The 22,498-nt window shown below is 35.9% G+C and overlaps 1 protein-coding gene across 2 annotated transcripts in view; it reads left to right on the top strand.

Moving 5' to 3' along the window:
• The first annotated feature begins 8,853 nt into the window (after positions 1–8,853).
• LOC141284747 (ras-related protein Rab-4B) overlaps positions 8,854–22,498 on the top strand; it is a 32,820-nt gene continuing 19,175 nt past the window's right edge. For both annotated transcript variants that reach the window (XM_073817759.1, XM_073817758.1), the window contains exon 1: positions 8,854–9,016. In XM_073817759.1, coding sequence (XP_073673860.1) covers positions 9,001–9,016 — 16 coding nt within the window. In that variant the 5' untranslated portion in view covers positions 8,854–9,000. The remainder of the gene's footprint in view (positions 9,017–22,498) is intronic.

Raw genomic sequence — 22,498 nt, 5'->3', positions numbered from 1 at the left:
CTCAATTGGATTTAAGTCAGGACTCTGGCTGGGCCACTGCAAAACGTTAATGTTTTTGTCTGCTAACCATTTCTTCACCACTTTTGCTGTGTGTTTTGGGTCGTTGTCGTGCTGAAATGTCCACTGGTGCCCAAGGCCAAGTTTCTCTGCAGACTGCCTGATGTTGTTGTTGAGAATTTTGAAGTATTGCTGCTTTTTCATGGTGCGTTTACTGTGATTAGGTTCCCTGGTCCACCGGCTGAAAAACACTGCCAAAACATTAGGTTCCCACCACCATGTTTGACAGTGGGGATGGCGTTATTAGGGTTGAAGGTTTCTCTTTTATTACGCCAAATGAAGGCTACATCATTGTGGCCAAACAATTCAATTTTTGTTTCATCTGACCATAAAACAGAAGACCAGAAGTGTTCTTCTTTGTCCAGATGAGCATTTGCAAAGGCCAAGCGGGCTTTTGTGTTCCTTATCTGAAGAAGTGGTGTCCTCCTTGGTCTGTGTCCGTGGAACCCAGCGGTGTGCATTGTCCGTTGGACTGTCTGCCTTGAGATGTTGCCACCAGCAGAGCCCAGATTCATCAGGATGGCCTTGGTGGTGATTCTTGGATTGTTTTTTACCTCTCACTATCCTCCTGGCCATCTCAGGTGTCACTTTTGGCTTCCGACCACATCCTCTGAGATTTTTCACAGTGCGGAACGTCTTGTATTTTTTAATAATACTTTACACTGTAGCCACTGGAACTTCAGAACATTTAGATATGAACTTATAACCCTTTCCTGACTTGTGAGCAGCCACAATGCGCAGCCGCAGGTCCTCAGTGAGCTCCTTTGTCTTAGCCATGACTGTCCACAAACCAACAGCAGAGAGCTTCTGTTTTTCATCTGTTGAGTTGATTGAAACAGATGTTCCCAATGAATCAGGGTAATTAGGATGCTTTAGAACAGCTTGGACTATTTGGAATGGTATAGAACTTTGGATTTTACCATAGACTGTAACAGTTTGCAAAGGGTATGAATAATTTTGGACATGCCACTTTTTGTTCAAATGTAAATAAAAGCTGAGAAATATTTTTTTCCACAATGATGCCTCTTGTACATCATCTTATTATCTTTTGGGAGAAGCCTGTGTCATTTCCGGTCAAAAAAAAAAAAACTTGCTGGTTGAATAAAAGTAACTTTAAGTCAGAATTTGCCAGGGGTATGAATAATTTCGGGCTTGACTGTATGTAATTAATTAACTGTTTGTCATTCCAAATCTTCTGTTGTGAGTCATGATGTACATAGAATTTGTGCGATTTATGTGGTAAACTTGCTTAGTAGCTCACCTGGTGCAGCACTGCACATGCATAAGAATCCCACAAAATACAAGTCATGATACATGAAAAAAGAACTCAAACACTTGTAAAAGCAGGGTGAAATGACATGGTTGCTGGAAGCTTTGAGTTTGTTTGCCTAATAAAATATTAAAACTCAAATCAATATTCTCTGTTCAAATATTTCATTATGTCATCCTGGTATTGTGGACTTACTCTTTCTTTGTTTCATACAAACACAGCTGCTGCAATTTTGCAACAATTGTTTTGTACACTGGATTGTAAACTAACTGGTAAGATTTTAAAACAGTTTCATCTTAAATCAATATATTTTTTTGTGAAATGCTGTGTAATAACTAGTATGAACGTACCATATCTTAATGTCCATCTAGTTTGAACTTGCCATTGCTACACTGTAAACCCCACTGTTGTCATTAATAAAAAAAATTAAGTTAATATAACTTGACATTACTTAAAATAGCAAGTTTTGGCGTCAAAACTTAAACAGGTGTGTTTAACTTACTCATTTGGCAGCAAAACACTTTTTAATTAATATTTTAAGTTCTCTGAACTCAACATTTTAATTTATTTAAATGATTCGTCATGTCTATGTTTTAAATGATTGGTCGCGCTTGAAATTCTGCTTTGACAACCGCGCTGATTGGTCGATATAAGTTATATGACACAAGGCGGTAATTTTTTTTATCATGCTGAATTTTGCTGAAGCAGCAGCAGGACAGAGGCACTAGCAGAAACCATCTGACAGAAGAAAGACAAAAGTTAAATTTGTAAGTAGAGAATTAAACGCTCATATGCATTTCTCTTAATTGATTTACACATTATTCTAATGTTATTTTTTCATTTCACTCCAGTAGCTATAGGAGCTGCTTTCTTCACGGAAGCTTTGCATTCAAATATTTCAACTCAAATCAATATTTTCTGTCTAATTATTTGGTTTTGTGTCAAGTAGCCATGTAATAAGTGGGATAATGTAGATCTAGCCAGTTGTTATTCCAAAATAAAACTTAAACAATGCCACTAAACCAAACGAAGCTTGCATAATTTGCTGATTTTTGCTGCTGAAAATCGCCAATTATGTCATGTTTTGGACTGTACTAATCGGTCGGACCAGGAAAAATATTTGGAGTACTACAGACTGCCAAAAGTGATAACAAATCAAGGAGAAGAGTGCAAAAAACTGTCTGAGGAACAAATGGCGTTTGAGGTTGGCCAAACTGAACCAGGATTTTCAGGGCAAGAATCTTGACAACATTTGTGTTTGTTCTTATCATTTCCGGTCAGGTAGGTGAAATATTAGGCAAATATCTTAATTAATATTGCTCCTACATCTTTACCACCTATTAACTTTAGTTTGTCAAAATATTGCACCCTTTTTCCTGCTTCCTAAGTCCTTCGGTATATGATTTAGCAGAGCAATGGAATGGATATATCATTAAATTATTAGAATTATATCAGTACTATACAAAATAGTAGCCATCTAGCAGCACAAAATCTCATCTACCTTGTTTTTTAAAGTAACTTTTTTTATACATATAAATACAAAGGCCTATGTGTGCAGATATCAGGGTAAACCAGTCTCAAGACATGTTTTGAGAAATAAAACCTGAGAAGTATATTTCAATTCATAAAAAAAATTTAACCTGACTTTTATCTAGGTGGGAAGTATATTTGGTCTCAATTTATTGCTGCTTGCAGCTATATGCCTAATTTAGGTCTGCAGTTTTCACCCTCCAGCACATGTCCTGACATGTCTCTTTATTAACACACACAAACCAGAGCAAGCTGACTGACCTGGTCCTAATCTTGTGCTACTAACAGGTTTGTCCAAGGTCATAAACATGCAGAACTCATAGTCTAAACAATAAAAGTGTTATGGTGTTACAGCCTTGTACGAATACGGCAGAGCCTTCAGACCGTGAAGCATTGGGGTCTGAAAAAGCACCCTCTTTTTCTGCCTCTTTCATTCAAAGTTTAGACAATATTAAGAAAACATCCGTGCTCCATACGGCAGGCTCTCCCCCCTCGCTTTAATCTCTGGTAGAAAAGACCTTTCAAAAAACGTGCTGGGGAATCTGTCATGGGAGAACAAAGGCAGGGAGGAAATCGTGTAGATAGTGGCAGAGGGATCTGTAATTTATCACCTGTGGGCCCTGGGCGGTCCGCCATGACAAGGGCTTTGAAGACGTGTGCGCTGGGCCCCTCGGAGTGTGCATGAAGGAATGTGTGGACAGAAGAGAGTGGAAGATGACAGTATCTCACACTTCAAAAAGAATGGAATCAGCAAAGCCAAAGCCTTGGAATAAACACTATTATTACGTTTATAACAGAGAAGGCTGTTACATACAACAATGATGCTTGGCTGATTAGTGACTTTTTTAGTGAAATTATATTATATGCATAAATTAAATAAGGTTATTATTTTAAACTTTGATTATGATTTCACCATTTATAATCACATTTTTGACCCTGGACCACAAAACCACAGGTATATTTGTATCAATAGCCAACAATATTTTTCTTTTATGCCAAAAATCTTTAGGATATTAAGTAAAGACTATGATCCATGAAGATATTTTCTAAACTTTTTACCGTAAATATATCAATGTGTATTTTTTGATTAGTAATATGCTTTGCTAAGGACTTCATTTGAACAACTTTAAAGGCGATATTCTCCATATTTAGATTTTTTTTCCACCCTCAGGTTTCAGATTTTCAAATAGTTTTATTATATTGTCCGATCCTAACAAGCCATAGCCTACATTAATAGAAAGCTTATTTATTCTGCTTTCAGATTATATAAATAAATATATAAATCTCAATTTTAAAAAATGACCCTTATGACTGATTTTGTGGCCCAGGGTCAAATTTGAGCTTTTTCTGTATGTATAAAAAAGTGCAGGATTTAGCAAGTCACACTGCAGAACTCTGAAACAAATCATTTTGACTGCATGGAGTTTGACTGCCACCGTGTGTTCATACTGTAAACTATATTGGGGCACATGCGTATTCATTACTAAGCAAGTACGAATGTGTCTAGGAAGAATATTTTATATATGCTAATGTGCTAATGTATCTTTTAAATATACATTAACTGTTTTGATAAACTATTTTATATTAAAAACAACTGAATAAAAAAAAAACTATATATATATATATATATATATATATATATATATATATATATATATATATATATATAGCCTATATATATAATCATATTGCATTTTTATATAAAATGTAAAAAAACATGTATTTTGCGTTGTGACTAGCGGGGTTTACGTAATAGATTATCATTTATTGTAATTAGGCTAATTAAAATTTGTTTTCATTATAAAATAATTTTGAGTGCTTACCTAAAAATGCTTTTTAATTTTTAGTTTATTAAACAATTTCTTATTTCTTTGTTTTTATTATGCACTTTCGTGAGATTCTTTTTTTAAATGCATTTTAATTAACTGTGCATAAAAAAGCGATGGGTATTGTCGAAGTTACAGTGTTTCATAAATCATTCTAAACGACGTGATTTCACATGAATTTTAAAACGTTTTCAGGAAACAAATGTTTACAATGCTAGAACAACAAGTAAATTATTTAGTAAATCTCAGGTTATTAAAAAGTTGGTATTTTTTCTTTAGATTTTGTCATGTATCTGGTCTGTCTTCTCATCATGAACTCTTGCACACACATTCTGGACTGCAATCCCCATAAGCCACTGCACCAATCACTGCACACAGCTGCTCCTTGTTTCCCACTGAACTGATTGCTGCACACACCTGTTTCACATTTACCCACATGCATTTAAGCCACAGACACACACACTTCCTTGCGAAGTCTTATCGTTCCATATGGTCGTAATTCTATGCGTTTTTCTCTGTGTTGGATTATCTGTGTATGACTCTGGACTGTGTACCCAGTTGACGATTCCTGCTTCCTGCCATTGCGACCATTCCTTGTCTATCGAACTGTTTCCCGGATTACCTACGTTGTTCCTGTTTTCTGGTGATTATTCTGGCCTGTTGACGATTCTAAATAAATGCTGCAAATGGATCCGCACGTCTCAGTCTGACCCTCCTTGTGACAGAAGACCTCGCCATTACAAGGATCCAGCAGCTATTGTGGAATTATCCGGTTCCAGCATGAATCCAACGGTGCAGATCATGCTTCTCAAGCAGGGGGAGCGGACTATTGAGGATTATGCTATGGCCTTCATTGAATTGGCTAATCGGTCTACGATGGATGATCACTGCCTGATGATTTTCTTCCGTGGAGGACTCTTAGAGCCATTGGCTTCCCTCATGCCAATGTTTGAACCGGGCTGGACGTTGCAATCTTATATGGATCTTGCTCTTTTGTTGTGTGGCTCTCCTTTTACTGTGGGAATTGTGGAGGAGGACCATCTTCCCACAGTAAGTTCCAGCTCAGAGCCACAGCCTAAGATGTCTGCTAGTCCAGAGCCTGTTCGCAAAATGGCTGCCCCTCCAGAGTCTGCAAGCAAGATGGCTGCCACGCCAGAGTCTGCAAGCAAGATGGCTACCGTCAAATCAGAGTCTCCGCCGCCGGAGCGCCCTCCAGTGACTGCGCCGCCAGAGCGCCCTCCAGTGACCGCTCGCTCAGAGCCTGCTCTTCCAGAGTCTCCGCTGGAGACGCCCAGCCCTCCTGAATCTCCGCTGGGGTCGTCCAGTTCTCCAGAGCCCGCTTCACAAGAGCGTCGTCCAGAGCCCGCTTCACAAGAGCGTCGTCCAGAGCCCGCTCCTCAAGACAGCCTTCCAGAGCCTCCGCTGGTTCAGCCCGGCCTTCCAGAGCCTCCGCTGGTTCAGCCCGGCCTTCCAGAGCCTCCGCTGGTTCAGCCCGGCCTTCCAGAGCCTCCGCTGGTTCAGCCCGGCCTTCCAGAGCCTCCGCTGGTTCAGCCCGGCCTTCCAGAGTCTCCGCTGGTTCCGCCCGGCCTTCCAGAGCCTCCGCTGGTCCCGCCCGGCCTTCCAGAGCCTCCGCTGGTCCCGCCCGGCCTTCCAGAGCCTTCGCTGGTTCAGCCCGGCCTTCCAGAGACTCCGCTGGTTCTGCCCAGCCTTCCAGAGACTCCGCTGGTTCCGCCCAGCCTTCCAGAGACTCCGCTGGTTCCGCCCTGCCTTCCAGAGACTCCGCTGGTTCAGCCCAGCCTTCCAGAGCCTCCACTGGTTCCGCCCAGCCTTCCAGAGACTCCGCTGGTTCCATCCAGTCGTCCTGAGATTCCTGTCTGCCCGGTTCTGGTCACGGAGCTCATGCATGGACTGTTCCCACCCACCCTCCCTGCTGCTCCAGTCCCGCCACCTCTGTCTCCTGACAGTCCCTCTGCTCACCCACATCCCACCTTCAGTGCAGAGGACTTGCCGTGGGACTGCCAGTCTCCATCGGTGTCCAGACTGAGGGATCCCTCACCATCACCTCCAGTCTCAGAGTCCTGGACTCCACCTCGGCCCTCCGACCCTGCGGCTCCACCCCGGCTCTGTGCTCCCTCGTCTCCGTTGTTGGCCGTCGGCCCACCAGCTCCTCCGGGCTCCATCGTCTCTCCGGCTCCGCCCCGGTCAGTCGTCGCCCCACCTTCGCCTCTGGACTCTACTCCTCCGGCTGCGCCTCGTCGCTCCGTCCTGCCGGCTCTGTGGACCTCCTCCCTCCCGTGGGCACAGCCTCGATCCTCTGTCACTCCGGCTCCGCTGCGTACCTCCGGACCTCCATCTCCGCCGGGGTCGCCAGAGCCTTGGGCTCCGCCTTGGCCCTCCGGATCCTCGGTGTCACCTAGGACCATCGACTCTCCGGTTCCGCCTCGGGCTCCACCTCCGTCGGTCGGCCCCATGCAGGAGCCAACCCTTCCTCCGCCATGGCTTCTCCCTCCGTCGGCTCCGCCTCAGTTCGTGGTTCCAGTACCCCTACATGGACCTGGCCCTCCATCCCTCCCCCTGTTCCGCCTCCGCTCCACCACCCTCCAGGTTGTATTATGTGGTTAGAGCGTCTGGAAGCCGCTCCTTGGGGAGGGGCTCTGTCATGTGTCTGGTCTGTCTTCTCATCATGAACTCTTGCACACACATTCTGGACTGCAATCCCCATAAGCCACTGCACCAATCACTGCACACAGCTGCTCCTTGTTTCCCACTGAACTGATTGCTGCACACACCTGTTTCACATTTACCCACATGCATTTAAGCCACAGACACACACACTTCCTTGCGAAGTCTTATCGTTCCATATGGTCGTAATTCTAAGCGTTTTTCTCTGTGTTGGATTATCTGTGTATGACTCTGGACTGTGTACCCCGTTGACGATTCCTGCTTCCTGCCATTGCGACCATTCCTTGTCTATCGAACTGTTATGAGTTTATATCTTACAATTATGACTTTTCTCGCAGTTATGAGTTTATCTCATTACGACTTTTTTTTCCTCGTAGTTATAAGTTTACATCTCCCAATTCTGACTTTTCTCGCAGTTATGAGTTTATCTCATTACGACTTTTTTTTTCTCGTAGTTGCGAGTTTATATCTTACAATTATGACTTCTCGCAGTTATGAGTTTATATCTCATTACGACTTTTTTTTCCTCGTAGTTATAAGTTTACATCTCCCAATTCTGACTTTTCTCGCAGTTATAAGTTTATATCTTACAATTATGGCTTTTTCTCGTAGTTGCGAGTTTATATTCCAATTCTGAGGAAAAAAGTCAGAATTGTGAGATCAAAAATCACAATTGCGAGGAAAAAAGTCAGAATTATGAGTTTATATTCCACAATTCTGACTTTTTTTCTCGTAGTTGTTTAAATGCATTTTAATTAATTGTGCATAAAAAAGCGATGGGGATTGTCGAAGTTACAGTGTTTCATAAATCATTCTAAACGACGTGATTTCACATGAATTTTAAAACGTTTTCAGAAAATAAATGTTTGCATTGCTAGAACAACAATTTATTTTGTAGATCTTAGGTTTTCTTTATTATAATCTTGCATTTAACCTTTTTTTTAAAATAGTGTTTTAATAATTAAATGCCACAAAAACAAGAGATATTACATATTCATGTCAAATTATATTAGAACATTACCTGCCAAAAGAAAAAAGTGTTTCAGTGTTTTTTTTTTTTCTGTTTCAAGAGATTTACATATAATTTAAAGTCGTTTATAAAATGGGAAAATTTGGTCTACATTGAGCCCACTTTTTCTTATGTATAGGCTATGGTATTTTCCTAATAAAATAAACAAATGTATAATATGTTCTTTATTATTCAAATTTTCGTTTTCTGCATAAATATCAAATATACAAATTTCTGTCATACACTCCATTTTTCTGTCAATATAGAATTCCAGATCCTTCCAAAATAATCATGAGTAAATACAACGAAAAAAATATATATAAAATAGTTTATTTTTCTTGACCACAAAATTCACAGGTATATGAAATATTAAGCTTAAATCTTTACAGCTTTCGTGATTCGCCTATGGCAAATTTGCGTCGTGACATCAGTTCGGTGTCGCGAGCACGTTGTGCACGCGCAGGTTTGGTGTTGTAAAACAGGAAACGGTGAGAGGCGTTAGCAGTAGTTAGCCTGTTGGCTACCAGCACTGCACACAGAAATCAAACTAGAGCAAAGCGGTTATCTGAAGAAGGGAATAAAGAGTATCGTCAGCCCGGTTGATTGGTTTCATCGGTGGGACCGACATGTCAGAGACGTACGGTAATGACAGCTCGTTTGTGTTGTTGTTAGCGCTTACAGATAGTGCTGGCGCGTGCGTGTGGGTGAGCGCGCATGCTGTATCAACATCATCACCAGGCAGACGATTTCTGACTCCAAAGCTTTATATTTCACGCAAATGTCTACTAGTACATCATATTACAAGTACATATCCTTAGAGTCACTACTGTTATTCTGGCCTGATCAGGCTGTGTGTAAATATTTATTAGGTTAATTTCAACACTGTCAGATGGGCCTGTCAGATCAGATGCACTCTTGAGGTTGTTGCACTGATGATGATGTCTTAAATATTATGTGTACGTAAATATGTATGTTTGCTGGGCAAGAGCTGATAAACTGATTTAATAATTGATAACATTGACAATTCTATAAACCAATACATACATCAGTGTAAAACTCATTTCCTGTCAATTTAGAACTGCTGTAATCTATTTAGTTTTTGAAATATCATGCAATACTACACAAACAGTGTCCTTACTATCCGACAGAGAAATCACAGGTGTGTTTGACAGTCCTAGGTGCTGTAAATAACAGTAAAGGTGAGGGGCGCGGTCCGCTCTTATTTAGCCAATCAAAAACATTCTCTGCCCATCAGTCATTTAAAGTAAATTGTGACCTTTTTTCTCAGAATGGCGAGATATAAACTTGCAATAAAGGGGGTGGAATTACGTCACGGTTTGGTCAGTAATCTGGATGAGCGGCCATATTGGAGATACTCGGATGTAAACAACAGCATTTATGCTGTTTAAACCATGGAAAAAAAAAAAACTGAGAAGGACCTGAGCAGGAAAGGGCACAATAGTTTTATAAACTAAAGTTAATAGTTGGTAAAGACACATATGAGCAGTATTAATTAAGATTTAGCCTAATATTCACCTACCTGACTGAAAATGGTAAAAACAAACACAAGTCTTGTCAATAATCTTGGTTCAGTTTGGTCAACCACAAATGCCCTTTGTACCGCTTTTTGCACGTTTTTTGGCGATTTATTATAACGTTTGTCAGTCCGTAGTACTTCAAATGTTTTTCCCAGGCTGACCATTTGGTCATTTGGTTCAGTATCATTGTTAACGTTCAGTGCTGCCAATCTGTCCGATTGATGACGTGTCGTGAAAACACTATTCTGAGGAAAAAAGTTGGTATTTTTTCCTTAGATTTGGACTTTATAACTCACAATTGTGAGTTTAGATCCCAATATTGAGGAAAGAAGTTATGAGTTTATATCTCCCAATTCTGACTTTTTTCTCATAGTTGCGAGTTTATATTTTAATTCTGAGGAAAAACTTTTTTTTTTCTTATAGTTGTGAGTTTATATCCCAATTCTGAGGAAAAAAAGTCAGAATTGTGAGTTTATATCTAACAATTCTGACTTTTTTCTTGTAGTTGTGAGTTTATATCCCAATTCTGAGGAAAAATGTCAGAATTGTGAGTTTATATCTCCCGATTCTGACTTTTTTTCTTGTAGTTGTGAGTTTATATCCCAATTCTGAGGAAAAAAGTCCGAATTGTGAGTTTATATCTCTACCGATTCTGACTTTTTTTCTTGTAGTTGTGAGTTTATATCCCAATTCTGATGAAAAAAGTCAGAATTGTGAGTTTATAACTCACAATTCTGACATTTTTCTTGTAGTTGTGAGTTTATATCCCAATTCTGAGGAAAAATGTCAGAATTGTGAGTTTATATCTCCCGATTCTGACTTTTTTCTTGTAGTTGTGAGTTTATATCCCAATTCTGAGGAAAAAAGTCAGAATTGTGAGTTTATAACTCCCGATTCTGACTTTTTTCTTGTAGTTGTGAGTTTATATCCCAATTCTGAGGAAAAAAGTCAGAATTGTGAGTTTATATCTCCCGATTCTGACTTTTTTCTTGTAGTTGTGAGTTTATATCCCAATTCTGAGGAAAAAAAGTCAGAATTGTGAGTTTATATCTAACAATTCTGACTTTTTTCTTGTAGTTGTGAGTTTATATCCCAATTCTGAGGAAAAATGTCAGAATTGTGAGATTATATCTCCCGATTCTGACTTTTTTTCTTGTAGTTGTGAGTTTATATCCCAATTCTGAGGAAAAAAGTCAGAATTGTGAGTTTATATCTCTACCGATTCTGACTTTTTTTCTTGTAGTTGTGAGTTTATATCCCAATTCTGATGAAAAAAGTCAGAATTGTGAGTTTATAACTAACAATTCTGACTTTTTTCTTGTAGTTGTGAGTTTATATCCCAATTCTGAGGAAAAAAGTCAGAATTGTGAGTTTATATCTAACAATTCTGACTTTTTTCTTGTAGTTGTGAGTTTATATCCCAATTCTGAGGAAAAAAGTCAGAATTGTGAGTTTATATCTAACAATTCTCACTTTTTTTTCTTGTAGTTGTGAGTTTATATCCCAACTCTGAGGAAAAAAGTCAGAATTGTGAGTTTATATCTCACAATTCTGACATTTTTCTTGTAGTTGTGAGTTTATATCCCAATTCTGAGGAAAAATGTCAGAATTGTGAATTTATATCTCCCGATTCTGACTTTTTTCTTGTAGTTGTGAGTATATCCCAATTCTGAGGAAAAAAGTCAGAATTGTGAGTTTATATCTAACAATTCTCACTTTTTTCTTGTAGTTGTGAGTTTATATCCTAATTCTGAGGAAAAAAGTCAGAATTGTGAGTTTATATCTAACAATTCTGACTTTTTTCTTGTAGTTGTGAGTTTATATCCCAATTCTGAGGAAAAAGTCAGACTTGTGAGTTTATATCTCACAATTCTGACATTTTTCTTGTAGTTGTGAGTTTATATCCCAATTCTGAGGAAAAAAGTCAGAATTGTGAGTTTATATCTCACAATTCTGACATTTTTCTTGTAGTTGTGAGTTTATATCCCAATTCTGAGGAAAAAAGTCAGAATTGTGAGGTTATATCTCACAATTCTGACTTTTTTTCTTGTAGTTGTGAGTTTATATCCCAATTCTGAGGAAAAAAGTCAGAATTGTGAGGTTATATCTCCCGATTCTGACTTTTTTCTTGTAGTTGTGAGTTTATATCCCAATTCTGAGGAAAAAAGTCAGAATTGTGAGTTTATATCTAACAATTCTGACTTTTTTCTTGTAGTTGTGAGTTTATATCCCAATTCTGAGGAAAAAAGTCAGAATTGTGAGTTTATATCTCCCGATTCTGACTTTTTTTCTTGTAGTTGTGAGTTTATATCCCAATTCTGAGGAAAAAAGTCAGAATTGTGAGTTTATATCTCTACCGATTCTGACTTTTTTTCTTGTAGTTGTGAGTTTATATCCCAATTCTGATGAAAAAAGTCAGAATTGTGAGTTTATAACTAACAATTCTGACTTTTTTCTTGTAGTTGTGAGTTTATATCCCAATTCTGATGAAAAAAGTCAGAATTGTGAGTTTATAACTAACAATTCTGACTTTTTTCTTGTAGTTGTGAGTTTATATCCCAATTCTGATGAAAAAAGTCAGAATTGTGAGTTTATAACTAACAATTCTGACTTTTTTCTTGTAGTTGTGAGTTTATATTCCAATTCTGAGGAAAAAAGTCAGAATTGTGAGTTTATATCTAACAATTCTGACTTTTTTCTTGTAGTTGTGAGTTTATATCCCAATTCTGAGGAAAAAAGTCAAAATTGTGAGTTTATATCTAACAATTCTCACTTTTTTTTTCTTGTAGTTGTGAGTTTATATCCCAATTCTGAGGAAAAAAGTCAGAATTGTGAGTTTATATCTCTACCGATTCTGACTTTTTTTCTTGTAGTTGTGAGTTTATATCCCAATTCTGAGGAAAAAAGTCAGAATTGTGAGTTTATATCTAACAATTCTGACTTTTTTCTTGTAGTTGTGAGTTTATATCCCGATTCTGAGGAAAAAAGTCAGAATTGTGAGTTTATATCTAACAATTCTCACTTTTTTTTTCTTGTAGTTGTGAGTTTATATCCCAATTCTGAGGAAAAAAGTCAGAATTGTGAGTTTATATCTCACAATTCTGACATTTTTCTTGTAGTTGTGAGTTTATATCCCAATTCTGAGGAAAAATGTCAGAATTGTGAGTTTATATCTCCCGATTCTGACTTTTTTCTTGTAGTTGTGAGTTTATATCCCAATTCTGACTTTTTTCTCACAGTTGCAAGTTTATATCCTCCAATTCTGAGAAAAGAATCTGGGAGAAAAATCTGGGAGATGTGAACTTGCATTTGCAAGAAAAAAAAGTCAGAATTATTTTATTATTAATTATAGAATTATTTTATTTCTTATTCAGTGAAAAACAAGCGACTTCTGTACCATTAGGTGAAAGAGCAAAGCATGAGCATTTTTGTGTATCATTGAATCATTCACTTAACTGATTCATTAAAAATACTGGGTTAACTGAAACAAGTCAAATGTAAACTTGTTTTTCCATGTAAGCACTTTGCTACAAATGACAACAATTCATGTCTTCTTTCCTTTCCATTTTTTCATTTGTTCCATTTTGTGCTTGGCTTTTATCAAGATGTGGTGGGAAAAACGGCATAAATGATAAGAGTTTTAATAATATCCTTGTGTGATTTTATTTGTTTGGACATTCGTCATTCTAACACATTCATAATCCCTTCTTCTCTTTCTCATTCTGAATGAAATTCAATTCCTTTTGTTGAGTCAGAAGATCTTTGTTCACGTACAGTTTGTTTATTTGTGCAGTTCGTTCTTGAACAACTTGTTTAGTTTGTTCCGTTTGTTCATGAATACGTTGTTTTGTTAGGAGTTTGGTGGGTTTTTAAAGAGTGTGTGGTTGAATGGATGACTCAGTCTGGTTGAAGTTACTGAAATCAGCTTTACTAGAAACTTGACATCTGTGGTTTAAGGATAGTTAGTTTCATTACTGTGACTTTGCACATGTGACTTCCATTATCAACATCACACATCATTGCTCTGCATGAACTGTGTCTAGCTTTGTTTCATTTCTACACACTGAGAGAAAATCACTTCTTCAAACAAGCACCACTTGTCCTTGCTTTGGTGAGCACTGATCATTTGAAAAGGGAATGTTTACTAGAAGAGGTACTATATTTTTTCTCTTTGGTGTTACTAATTATTTTATCACTAAAATGAATGATTTTATACACATTTTGCAGTATAACTGCGGTATTGTGCAGTATCCTCCATCTTTTTATGGTCAACATAAAATCAAATTAAAAATGACTGTTTACATACACTTTCCTGCTCTTATTGTTAAAGGGATAGTTCAGGGATAGTGTACTTACCCAGGACTTCACAGTGTTAGCTTTTCACTCAAATTTGCAACTAAAAGTAGGTTTGCTGCAAACGTAAAATGTGTTTAGCGTGTGTGCGAGGGGGAAAAATAGTTTTATGTACTGTAAGTTAATCAAAGTCTTATAGAGTGTTTTCACGACAAGTCATCAATCGGCCATATTGGCAGCACTGAATGTAAACAATTCCACTAAACCGAACCAAACTTGTTTATTTTGCTGATGAAAATGGTCAATTATTGGTTGGCCAAAATGAACCCGGATTTCCAGGGCAAGTATCTTGACAACATTCGTGTTTGTTCTTATCATTTCCTGGTCACTTAGGTGAAATATTATGCTAATATCTTACTTAATACTGCTCGTACATATCTTTACCACCTATTACCTTTAGTTTGTCAAAATATTGCGCCCCTTCCTGCTTACTAAGTCCTTTTATATATGATTTAGCCGCTTCCATGGGTTTTTTCTGTGGTTTAGACAGCATAAATTAGCAGAACAACTTATTCAGTGGCACATTAGCCATGCAATAAATGCTGTTGTTTACATCTGAGTATCTCCAATATGGCCACGTATCCGGGTAATTGATCGAACCGTGACATAAGTGCGAACCCTAATATCTTTAATGGTACAAAATATGTCTTATTTTAAATAAGTCTTACATTTAGGGATTAAAACGTTTTAATTCAAATTAATATAAATTTATGATTTTTAAATAGAGTCGGAAGCAGAAAAAATATATAAACTGTGATAAACCCTGATGTATTTTTTCGGTTTAAAAAAATAAATAATTTTGCTTATAAATGTCTCCCTTTATCCCTTTAAAAACAGGAAAAACAGAATATTTTATCAATCTGTATTGCACTCCTAAAGTTTTTTTTTTTTTTTTTTTCTTTTTTTTCTTAATGTGCTCCCAAAGTTCTAATGTGTTTCTTTGGGAAATCATCTTGAAATAAGATGTCTTTAGCAAATAAATGTTGAATATAATGGTCTCCAGGGTTGTTTAATAGTCAACATTCCTCAAAATATCTTCACTGAACTTTCCCTTTAATGATGTATTGTTGCATGTTCTTCCAAAGAAAACAAACGTTTGTCTTCATAATCAATGCTAATATCTTGTTCCGTCTCTGAAAGTTTGCTTTTAAGGTTGACGTCACCAAACCTGTCACGACCGTCTGTGACAGAAATAGCACTTTCATGTTCCAATCAGTTACTGATGGATAAAATAAAGTGCCGTCCTTGTTTATTTATTGTTTTAATTAAATGGTTTCATTCAGAAATGTCACATTAATGAAGTAAAATGGATTGTGAAAGCAGGTTCATTCATGTCGACTTTTCAGTGCTCTAAAGGCTGTTTTGAATAGCATTCTGCTCTTACTATTATCAACAGAACATATCATTTATTCACAGTATGCAAATGCATTATGCAAAATTTGTATAAATGGAATGATGCCAGTATAAATAGTACAGCATTTTCCAAAATATACAGTATAATATAGAGCATGCTGCAAGGAAATCCTATTCTGTTTCTATTATGATGTATGAGTTAGAAATATTATCAACCTCAACTTTAATTTATCTTTCTCGACATATAAATAGCAGTGTTTACAGTTTAGTATGCACACTAACATTGTTATGTAGCCATAAAGCATGCGTCCCCTTTAAATCACTGGTTGAAGGCTTCAGACGTGTCTTTTGTCTGATTATCGACTGATGTATTTGTGCTGTAGATGTTAAAATATTCATGTGGTTAATGTGGATAGTAGTTTCATGTTGCAGAAATCTCCCCCTCACTCTCATCTCTCCTTTCTCGCTTCCAACCCCCCATCAATCCCCCTGTCAAACTGAGTCTGTTTCATTGCACTTGGCCTACAAATCACCTTTCCATGCCAATAGAGAAAGAGTGACCATCTTGCCCTGGCACTGTAATTGCTCTTCTATGGCGTATTGATATCCTTAGACAATCTCCAGGGGCACACTAAACGACAATCCTGCGTTCGTTCAGGACACAATACGCTGAGATCCCTACTAGAATACTTAACGTGACTTTTCTGTAGCATTTGTCATGAGTGACATATGGTATGATTTATCTGTCCCACTGTAGCAGATCAAGGCATAGATACACTTCTTATGCTGTTTTTTACCCCCCTAAATTCTGCATTTTTTCTTTAGATAGCATCTGGCACTGTATGTGTTATGCAACAATTAACATGCCAAAAAGTAGGGCTGTATAATCGATTAATCGTGATTAATCACTTCCAAAACAAAAGTATGTGCTTATATAATATATATATATGTGTGTGTGTGTGTGTGTGTGTGTGTGTGTGTGTGTATACATGTAGGGCTGTCACTAACAATTATTTTGGTAATCAAGTAATTGGCAGATTATTCTGATGATTAATCGAATAATCAGATTATTATATTTTTTTTAGGTAGTAAAAATAGATCTAAGCAAACAATAGCCTTTAAAATGACTTAAAATACATATATAATAGCAATGAGGCAATAATAATGGGTTCAAATGAAGTATCGAAAGCAAGTAATCATATGGTTTCATTGAACAAAACTGTGAAAATACATAATGTATTATAAACAATGGCAAAGGCCTGCAAAAGGGCACCAACGGCCTGACAGCATGATCAAATCTTTCAATATCCACTTAATCTTTGATATTTGACCATTTCTTTGTGACAGGAATCCTACAGCTGCTGTAGTTTCTTGAATATGTTTATATTAAAAGGTTTGAGCTTTTATTTTGAAATCTCGATGAACAGTTATCATATTTAGAAAGATATTGATGTATTCCTAATGTAGGTTTATAAATGATTTATCTTACAAATCTGATGAAATGGCACACGTTGCTATACACGTTGTTATAATGAACCCAAAACCACAGCAAAATGCAGAGATTAAGATGCTCCACACATGTAAATGATATGAACAGTTTGTGTGGAGCAGCATTTACTGTGTGAATGGAGCCGCTGTGAGATATACGTACGATATAATCGTGACAGTCCTATATAGGCTACATGTATGTATTTAAGAAATAAATGTAATATATTTATGTATACATAGAAATATACAGTGTGCACGTATATATTATGTAAACACATACTTTGGTTTGGAAAGGATTAATCACGATTAATCAATTTTACAGCCCTACCAAAAATAGTATTTATTCAATACTTTGCATGGTTATTTCAAAATTGAGGTTGATATTGCCTGGTCTTTTAAAAAATGGCCATGGTAAACGCAGTGCATTGTGGTAGGGCTGCACAATTTTGCGAAAATATCTAATTGTAGGTAAAAAGATAAAAAAAATAAAAAAAAATCATAATTGCTGTGCATTTTTGTAGGGCTGCAGAATTTTGTGATTAAATGTCAATATGGCTTTGAAGATAATAAATAGAAAATCTAAAATGACAAAAAAAAATGCTACTAATACTATTGTAGTATCAAATTGTAAAATAAAAAACAAGTCTAATAATAATGTTGTAATAATTGTTATTATTATTATTATTATTATTCAAATTTTTGGCATTAAAACTGTAAAATTACAATGCTAATATTGTTAGTATTAATGGTATGTGATGGTATCTTTTCATGTTGCGATAATTGCTAAAGCTTTTATCACGGTATATGGTATTACAATATAGAAATTTAGTTGCAAAAAAAAGTTATAATACCATATCACAAGTTGAGTAACTTTTTTAACACCAAATATCAAAGAACTGAACATTTAAATACAACAAAGCAATAAACAAAAAGATGTATAAAGTGAGATATAAATTGAATAACGACTGCATTTCTGCCGTTCCATCAGCGCCATCTGCTGTCAGAGAGTGAATGTGCACTTTTATTCTGCTATGTGTTTCCCATCTGTGTTGGGCTTGTTTACCTCAGAGTACCCAATACCTAAACGTAACAACTACCTTACTAACTATAAATAAGTAGCAAATTAGGAATTTATTGAGGGAAAAGTCGTAGTTAATAGTGAATAGGTGTTATCTGTTCTAAAGTGTTACCCAACACTTCTCTACAAGTACGGGAAGCTGGTTGGCACATGTTGCTTTCCCAAATACATGATAAAACGGTGGGTAATAAGCCACTAACATGTAACCATGCTCTGCCTTGCTTCACTTGTATTTGGTTTAGTTTAGAGGATATGATATTTCATTATTTTAACATAGACTCTATTATAGGAAGTGAAATTTGAAAAGTCATTTGTTAATCATATGATGATGACTTAATTTGACTTGGTTTGCTTTGTAGCTGAGTTTAGACTTTACCATTATTTGGAAGTACATTGGTCTGGCTGTCTTACAAACGGTGTTCAGCAGTTACTTTGGTAAACTTGGACCTAAAATTCAGACCTCTCGAATATTTAACATGACTTTTCAACACCCTTTAACTTCCTTTTAAATTCCTTAAAGGGAACTGATACATCTCGCACATGTCAGACACAAGTAATTTAGTTTTAAACATTCAACCTTGTCAATAATCTGATGTTTAAGTTTCTACTATCTGTACGGACGCTGTGAACATTTATGCACCGACTGCTTTTCCATGAAGACAAGCTCAAGGTCATGTTGTCAGAGTACACACACTTGCACCAGAAATAGCACCCATTAGCTTACTGTCTGAGTCTGGACCACTTAATTTAATATGATTTATTATGCCTAAATGTCATTTTGGAGTGTTTGCGGAAGTCATTTATCCATTGAAGGGCTTGCCGTTTTTACCTTTTTCCATTATGACAGATAATTCATGATAGATCAGTTCCAGAACCTAATTTTGAGGCATCTTGTATTAAATAGAAAATTGTACACTAACATTAAAAAAGTTTTTAAAAATGTTTTTGAATCCAAATCAATATTATGAAATCTTACCTCCATTTAAAATAGCTGTTTTTTATTTTAATGGCTTTTTTATAATGTACTTATATTTGTGTTAAGGAAAAATCATTACTCCGATCTTCAGTGTCACATGATCCTTCAGAAATCAGTCTAATATGGTGATTTAGTGCTGAAGTAACATTTCTTATTTTCAATGTTGAAAAAAGCAGTCTTTACTGTCACTTTTGATTAATGCATCTTGCTAAATAAAAGTACTAGTTTCTTACAAATAAATAAATAACTACATTATAGACCTCAGTTTTTTAAATTGCAGTGTACACTCTTAAAAATAAAGGTGCTTTAAAAGGTTCTTCACAGCGATGCCTTAGAAGAACCATTTTTGATTCCGCAAAGAACCATTCAGTCAGTTCTTTAAAGAACCATCTCTTTCTTACCTTTTTATAATCTGAAGAACCTTCTTTCACCACAAAGAAACTTTTGTGAAACAGAAAGGTTCTGCAGATGTTAAAGGTTCTTTATGGAACCATTTAGATAAAAAAGGTTCTTCTATGGCATCGTGAAGCACCTTTATTTTTAAGAGTGTATATGTCCTTTGTGAATTTTGTCAATCCTATATAAAAAAACAATTATTCTCTATTCAATACATAACATATTTTATTACAAATAAACTAATCTAACTTGCATTTTGTTTTTAAATAAAATAAAAAGGTCTATTTTACTAGCGATTTGTGTGTATTTTTAATATAGACTGTTCAGTATTCAAAAATCAATTACTTTTGATGTCCATGACTGCCTTTGTAGACAACACACAGCTCAGAAGTGATTTCAGCTCATTTGATGTTTGTCCAACACGCTCTGGCACACTTTGAGAATGTACATGCTGTTCTGTTATGATCTATGTACACTTCCATACGTCCTCCTCCTCTAACACTGAAATCTTCCTCTGTTCCAGCTGTTATTGCTGAGTGCATGTCATACCCACGCATGCAAATAGTCTGTTCTCTGTCGTCTTCCAACACAAAGAGCTTTTGGGACGTGCTTGTTTCACCCTGTGGCCTGCTGCGTGGGCCGGGTCAAGACCCACTCCGACCCCACTGAACTTCTCCACCACACGCTCACTCACTGCTATGACATGCTGCTATCATGTCATTGTGTCTTCAGCTAGGACTTACGTGCATTTCTGTGCAGTTTTGATGACTATTTTGTTGACATTGTATTGCATTGATGAATAGTCTATAAAAGCCTATTATGCAATGTTGGATGAGATGATGAGATTAGATATGAAGCGTTAGTGCAGAGGAGAAGTGGTCAACCAGTAGTGGTTGTTTAATGGGCGATGCTAGTATCTAGAGAGCATTGGTGTCAGTGTCAGATATAATTGTAATATATCTTATGTAGGCTAATTTAATAGTATAAATGTATGGAAGCCCATTTCTGCCACTGAATAAAAAATTGCAACCTTTTTATCTCATAATCTCGCAATTCTAACTTTTTTCTTGCAATTGTGCGTTTATATCTCACAATTTTGACTTTTTCTTCTCACAACTGCAAGTTTACATTTCAGAATTCAGATTTTTTTCTTGCAATTTTGAGAAATAAAAAAGTAGCAATTCTGAGAATAAAAAAGTAGCAATTCTAAAAAAAAAAATTGCAATTCTGAGAAATAGTCACAATTCTGAAAAATAAAGTAGCAATTTTGAGAATAAAAAAGTAGCAATTCTGAGAATAAAAAAGTTGCAATTCTGAGAAATATTCACAATTGCAAGATATAAACCCACAATTCTTTCTTGTTTTTTACAATTGTGAGTTTACATCTCACAATTCAGATTTTTTTCTTGCAATTTTGAGAAATAAAAAGTCGCAATTCTGAGAATAAAAAAGTATCAATTCTGAGAATAAAAAAGTAGCAATTCTGAAAAATAAAGTAGCAATTTTGAGAATAAAGTGGCAATTCTGAGAATAAAGTGGCAATTCTGAGAATAAAAAAGTTGCAATTCTGAGAAATATTCACAATTGCAAGATATAAACCCACAATTTTTTCTTTTTTTTTACAATTGTGAGTTTACATCTCACAATTCAGACTTTTTTTCTTGCAATTTTAAGAAATAAACTGAAATTCTGAAAAATTAATTGCGAAGATATAAACTCAAAATTTGTATATTATTTTATGAGTTTACATCTCCCAATTCTGACTTTTTTTTTCTCGCAATTGCAAGGCTTTTCTTTCAGTTCTGAGAAATAAAGTGGCAGTTTTGAGAAATAATGTCACAATTCTGAAAAATAAAGTAGCAATTCTGAGAATAAAATAGTAGCAATTCTGAGAATAAAAAAGTAGCAATTCTAAAAAAAAAAAGTTGCAATTCTGGGAAATAAAGTTGCAATTCTGAGAATAAAAAAGTAGCAATTCTAAAAAAAAAATGCAATTCTGAGAAATAAAAAGTCACAATTCTGAAAAATAAAGTAGCAATTTTGAGAATAAAAAAGTTGCAATTCTGAGAAATATTCACAATTGCAAGATATAAACCCACAATTCTTTCTTTTTTTTTTTTTTTACAATTGTGAGTTTACATCTCACAATTCAGATTTTTCTCTCGCAATTTTGAGAAATAAAAAGTCGCAATTCTGAGAATAAAAAAGTAGCAATTCTGAAAAATAAAGTAGCAATTTTGAGAATAAAAAAGTTGCAATTCTGAGAAATAGTCACAATTGCAAGATATAAACCCACAATTCTTTCTTTTTTTTTATACAATTGTGAGTTTACATCTCACAATTCAGACTTTTTTTCTTGCAATTTTAAGAAATAAACTGAAATTCTGAAAAATTAATTGCGAAGATATAAACTCAAAATTTGTATATTATTTTATGAGTTTACATCTCCCAATTCTGACTTTTTTTTTTCTCGCAATTGCAAGGCTTTTCTTTCAGTTCTGAGAAATAAAGTGGCAGTTTTGAGAAATAATGTCACAATTCTGAAAAATAAAGTAGCAATTCTGAGAACAAAAATACTTTTGGTTTACATCTCACAATTCTGACTTTTCTTGCAATTCTGAGAAATAAAGTCACAATTCTGAGAAATTAAAGTATTTTGAGAATTAAAAAAGTTGGGATTCTTAGATATGCAAGATATAAACTCACAATTCTAAATTTTTTCTCAGAATCAGAGTTTATGTTCTGACTTTATAACAGGCAATCGTGAGATATAAACTTGAAATTCTGAGAAAAAAGTTATAATTGTGAGTATAGTGAGTATCATATCAGTCTTTACCCTTTCAAAATTGTGAGTTTACATCTCACAGAGAAAAAGTCACAGGTTTGCGAGTTTGCATCATGCAGTTCTGACAAAAAAAACTTAAATCAAAAATCAGAATGGT

This window comes from Garra rufa, chromosome 14, assembly GCF_049309525.1.
Source record: "Garra rufa chromosome 14, GarRuf1.0, whole genome shotgun sequence".
Taxonomy (NCBI): domain Eukaryota; kingdom Metazoa; phylum Chordata; class Actinopteri; order Cypriniformes; family Cyprinidae; genus Garra; species Garra rufa.
This window is presented reverse-complemented; position numbering and strand designations above follow the sequence as displayed.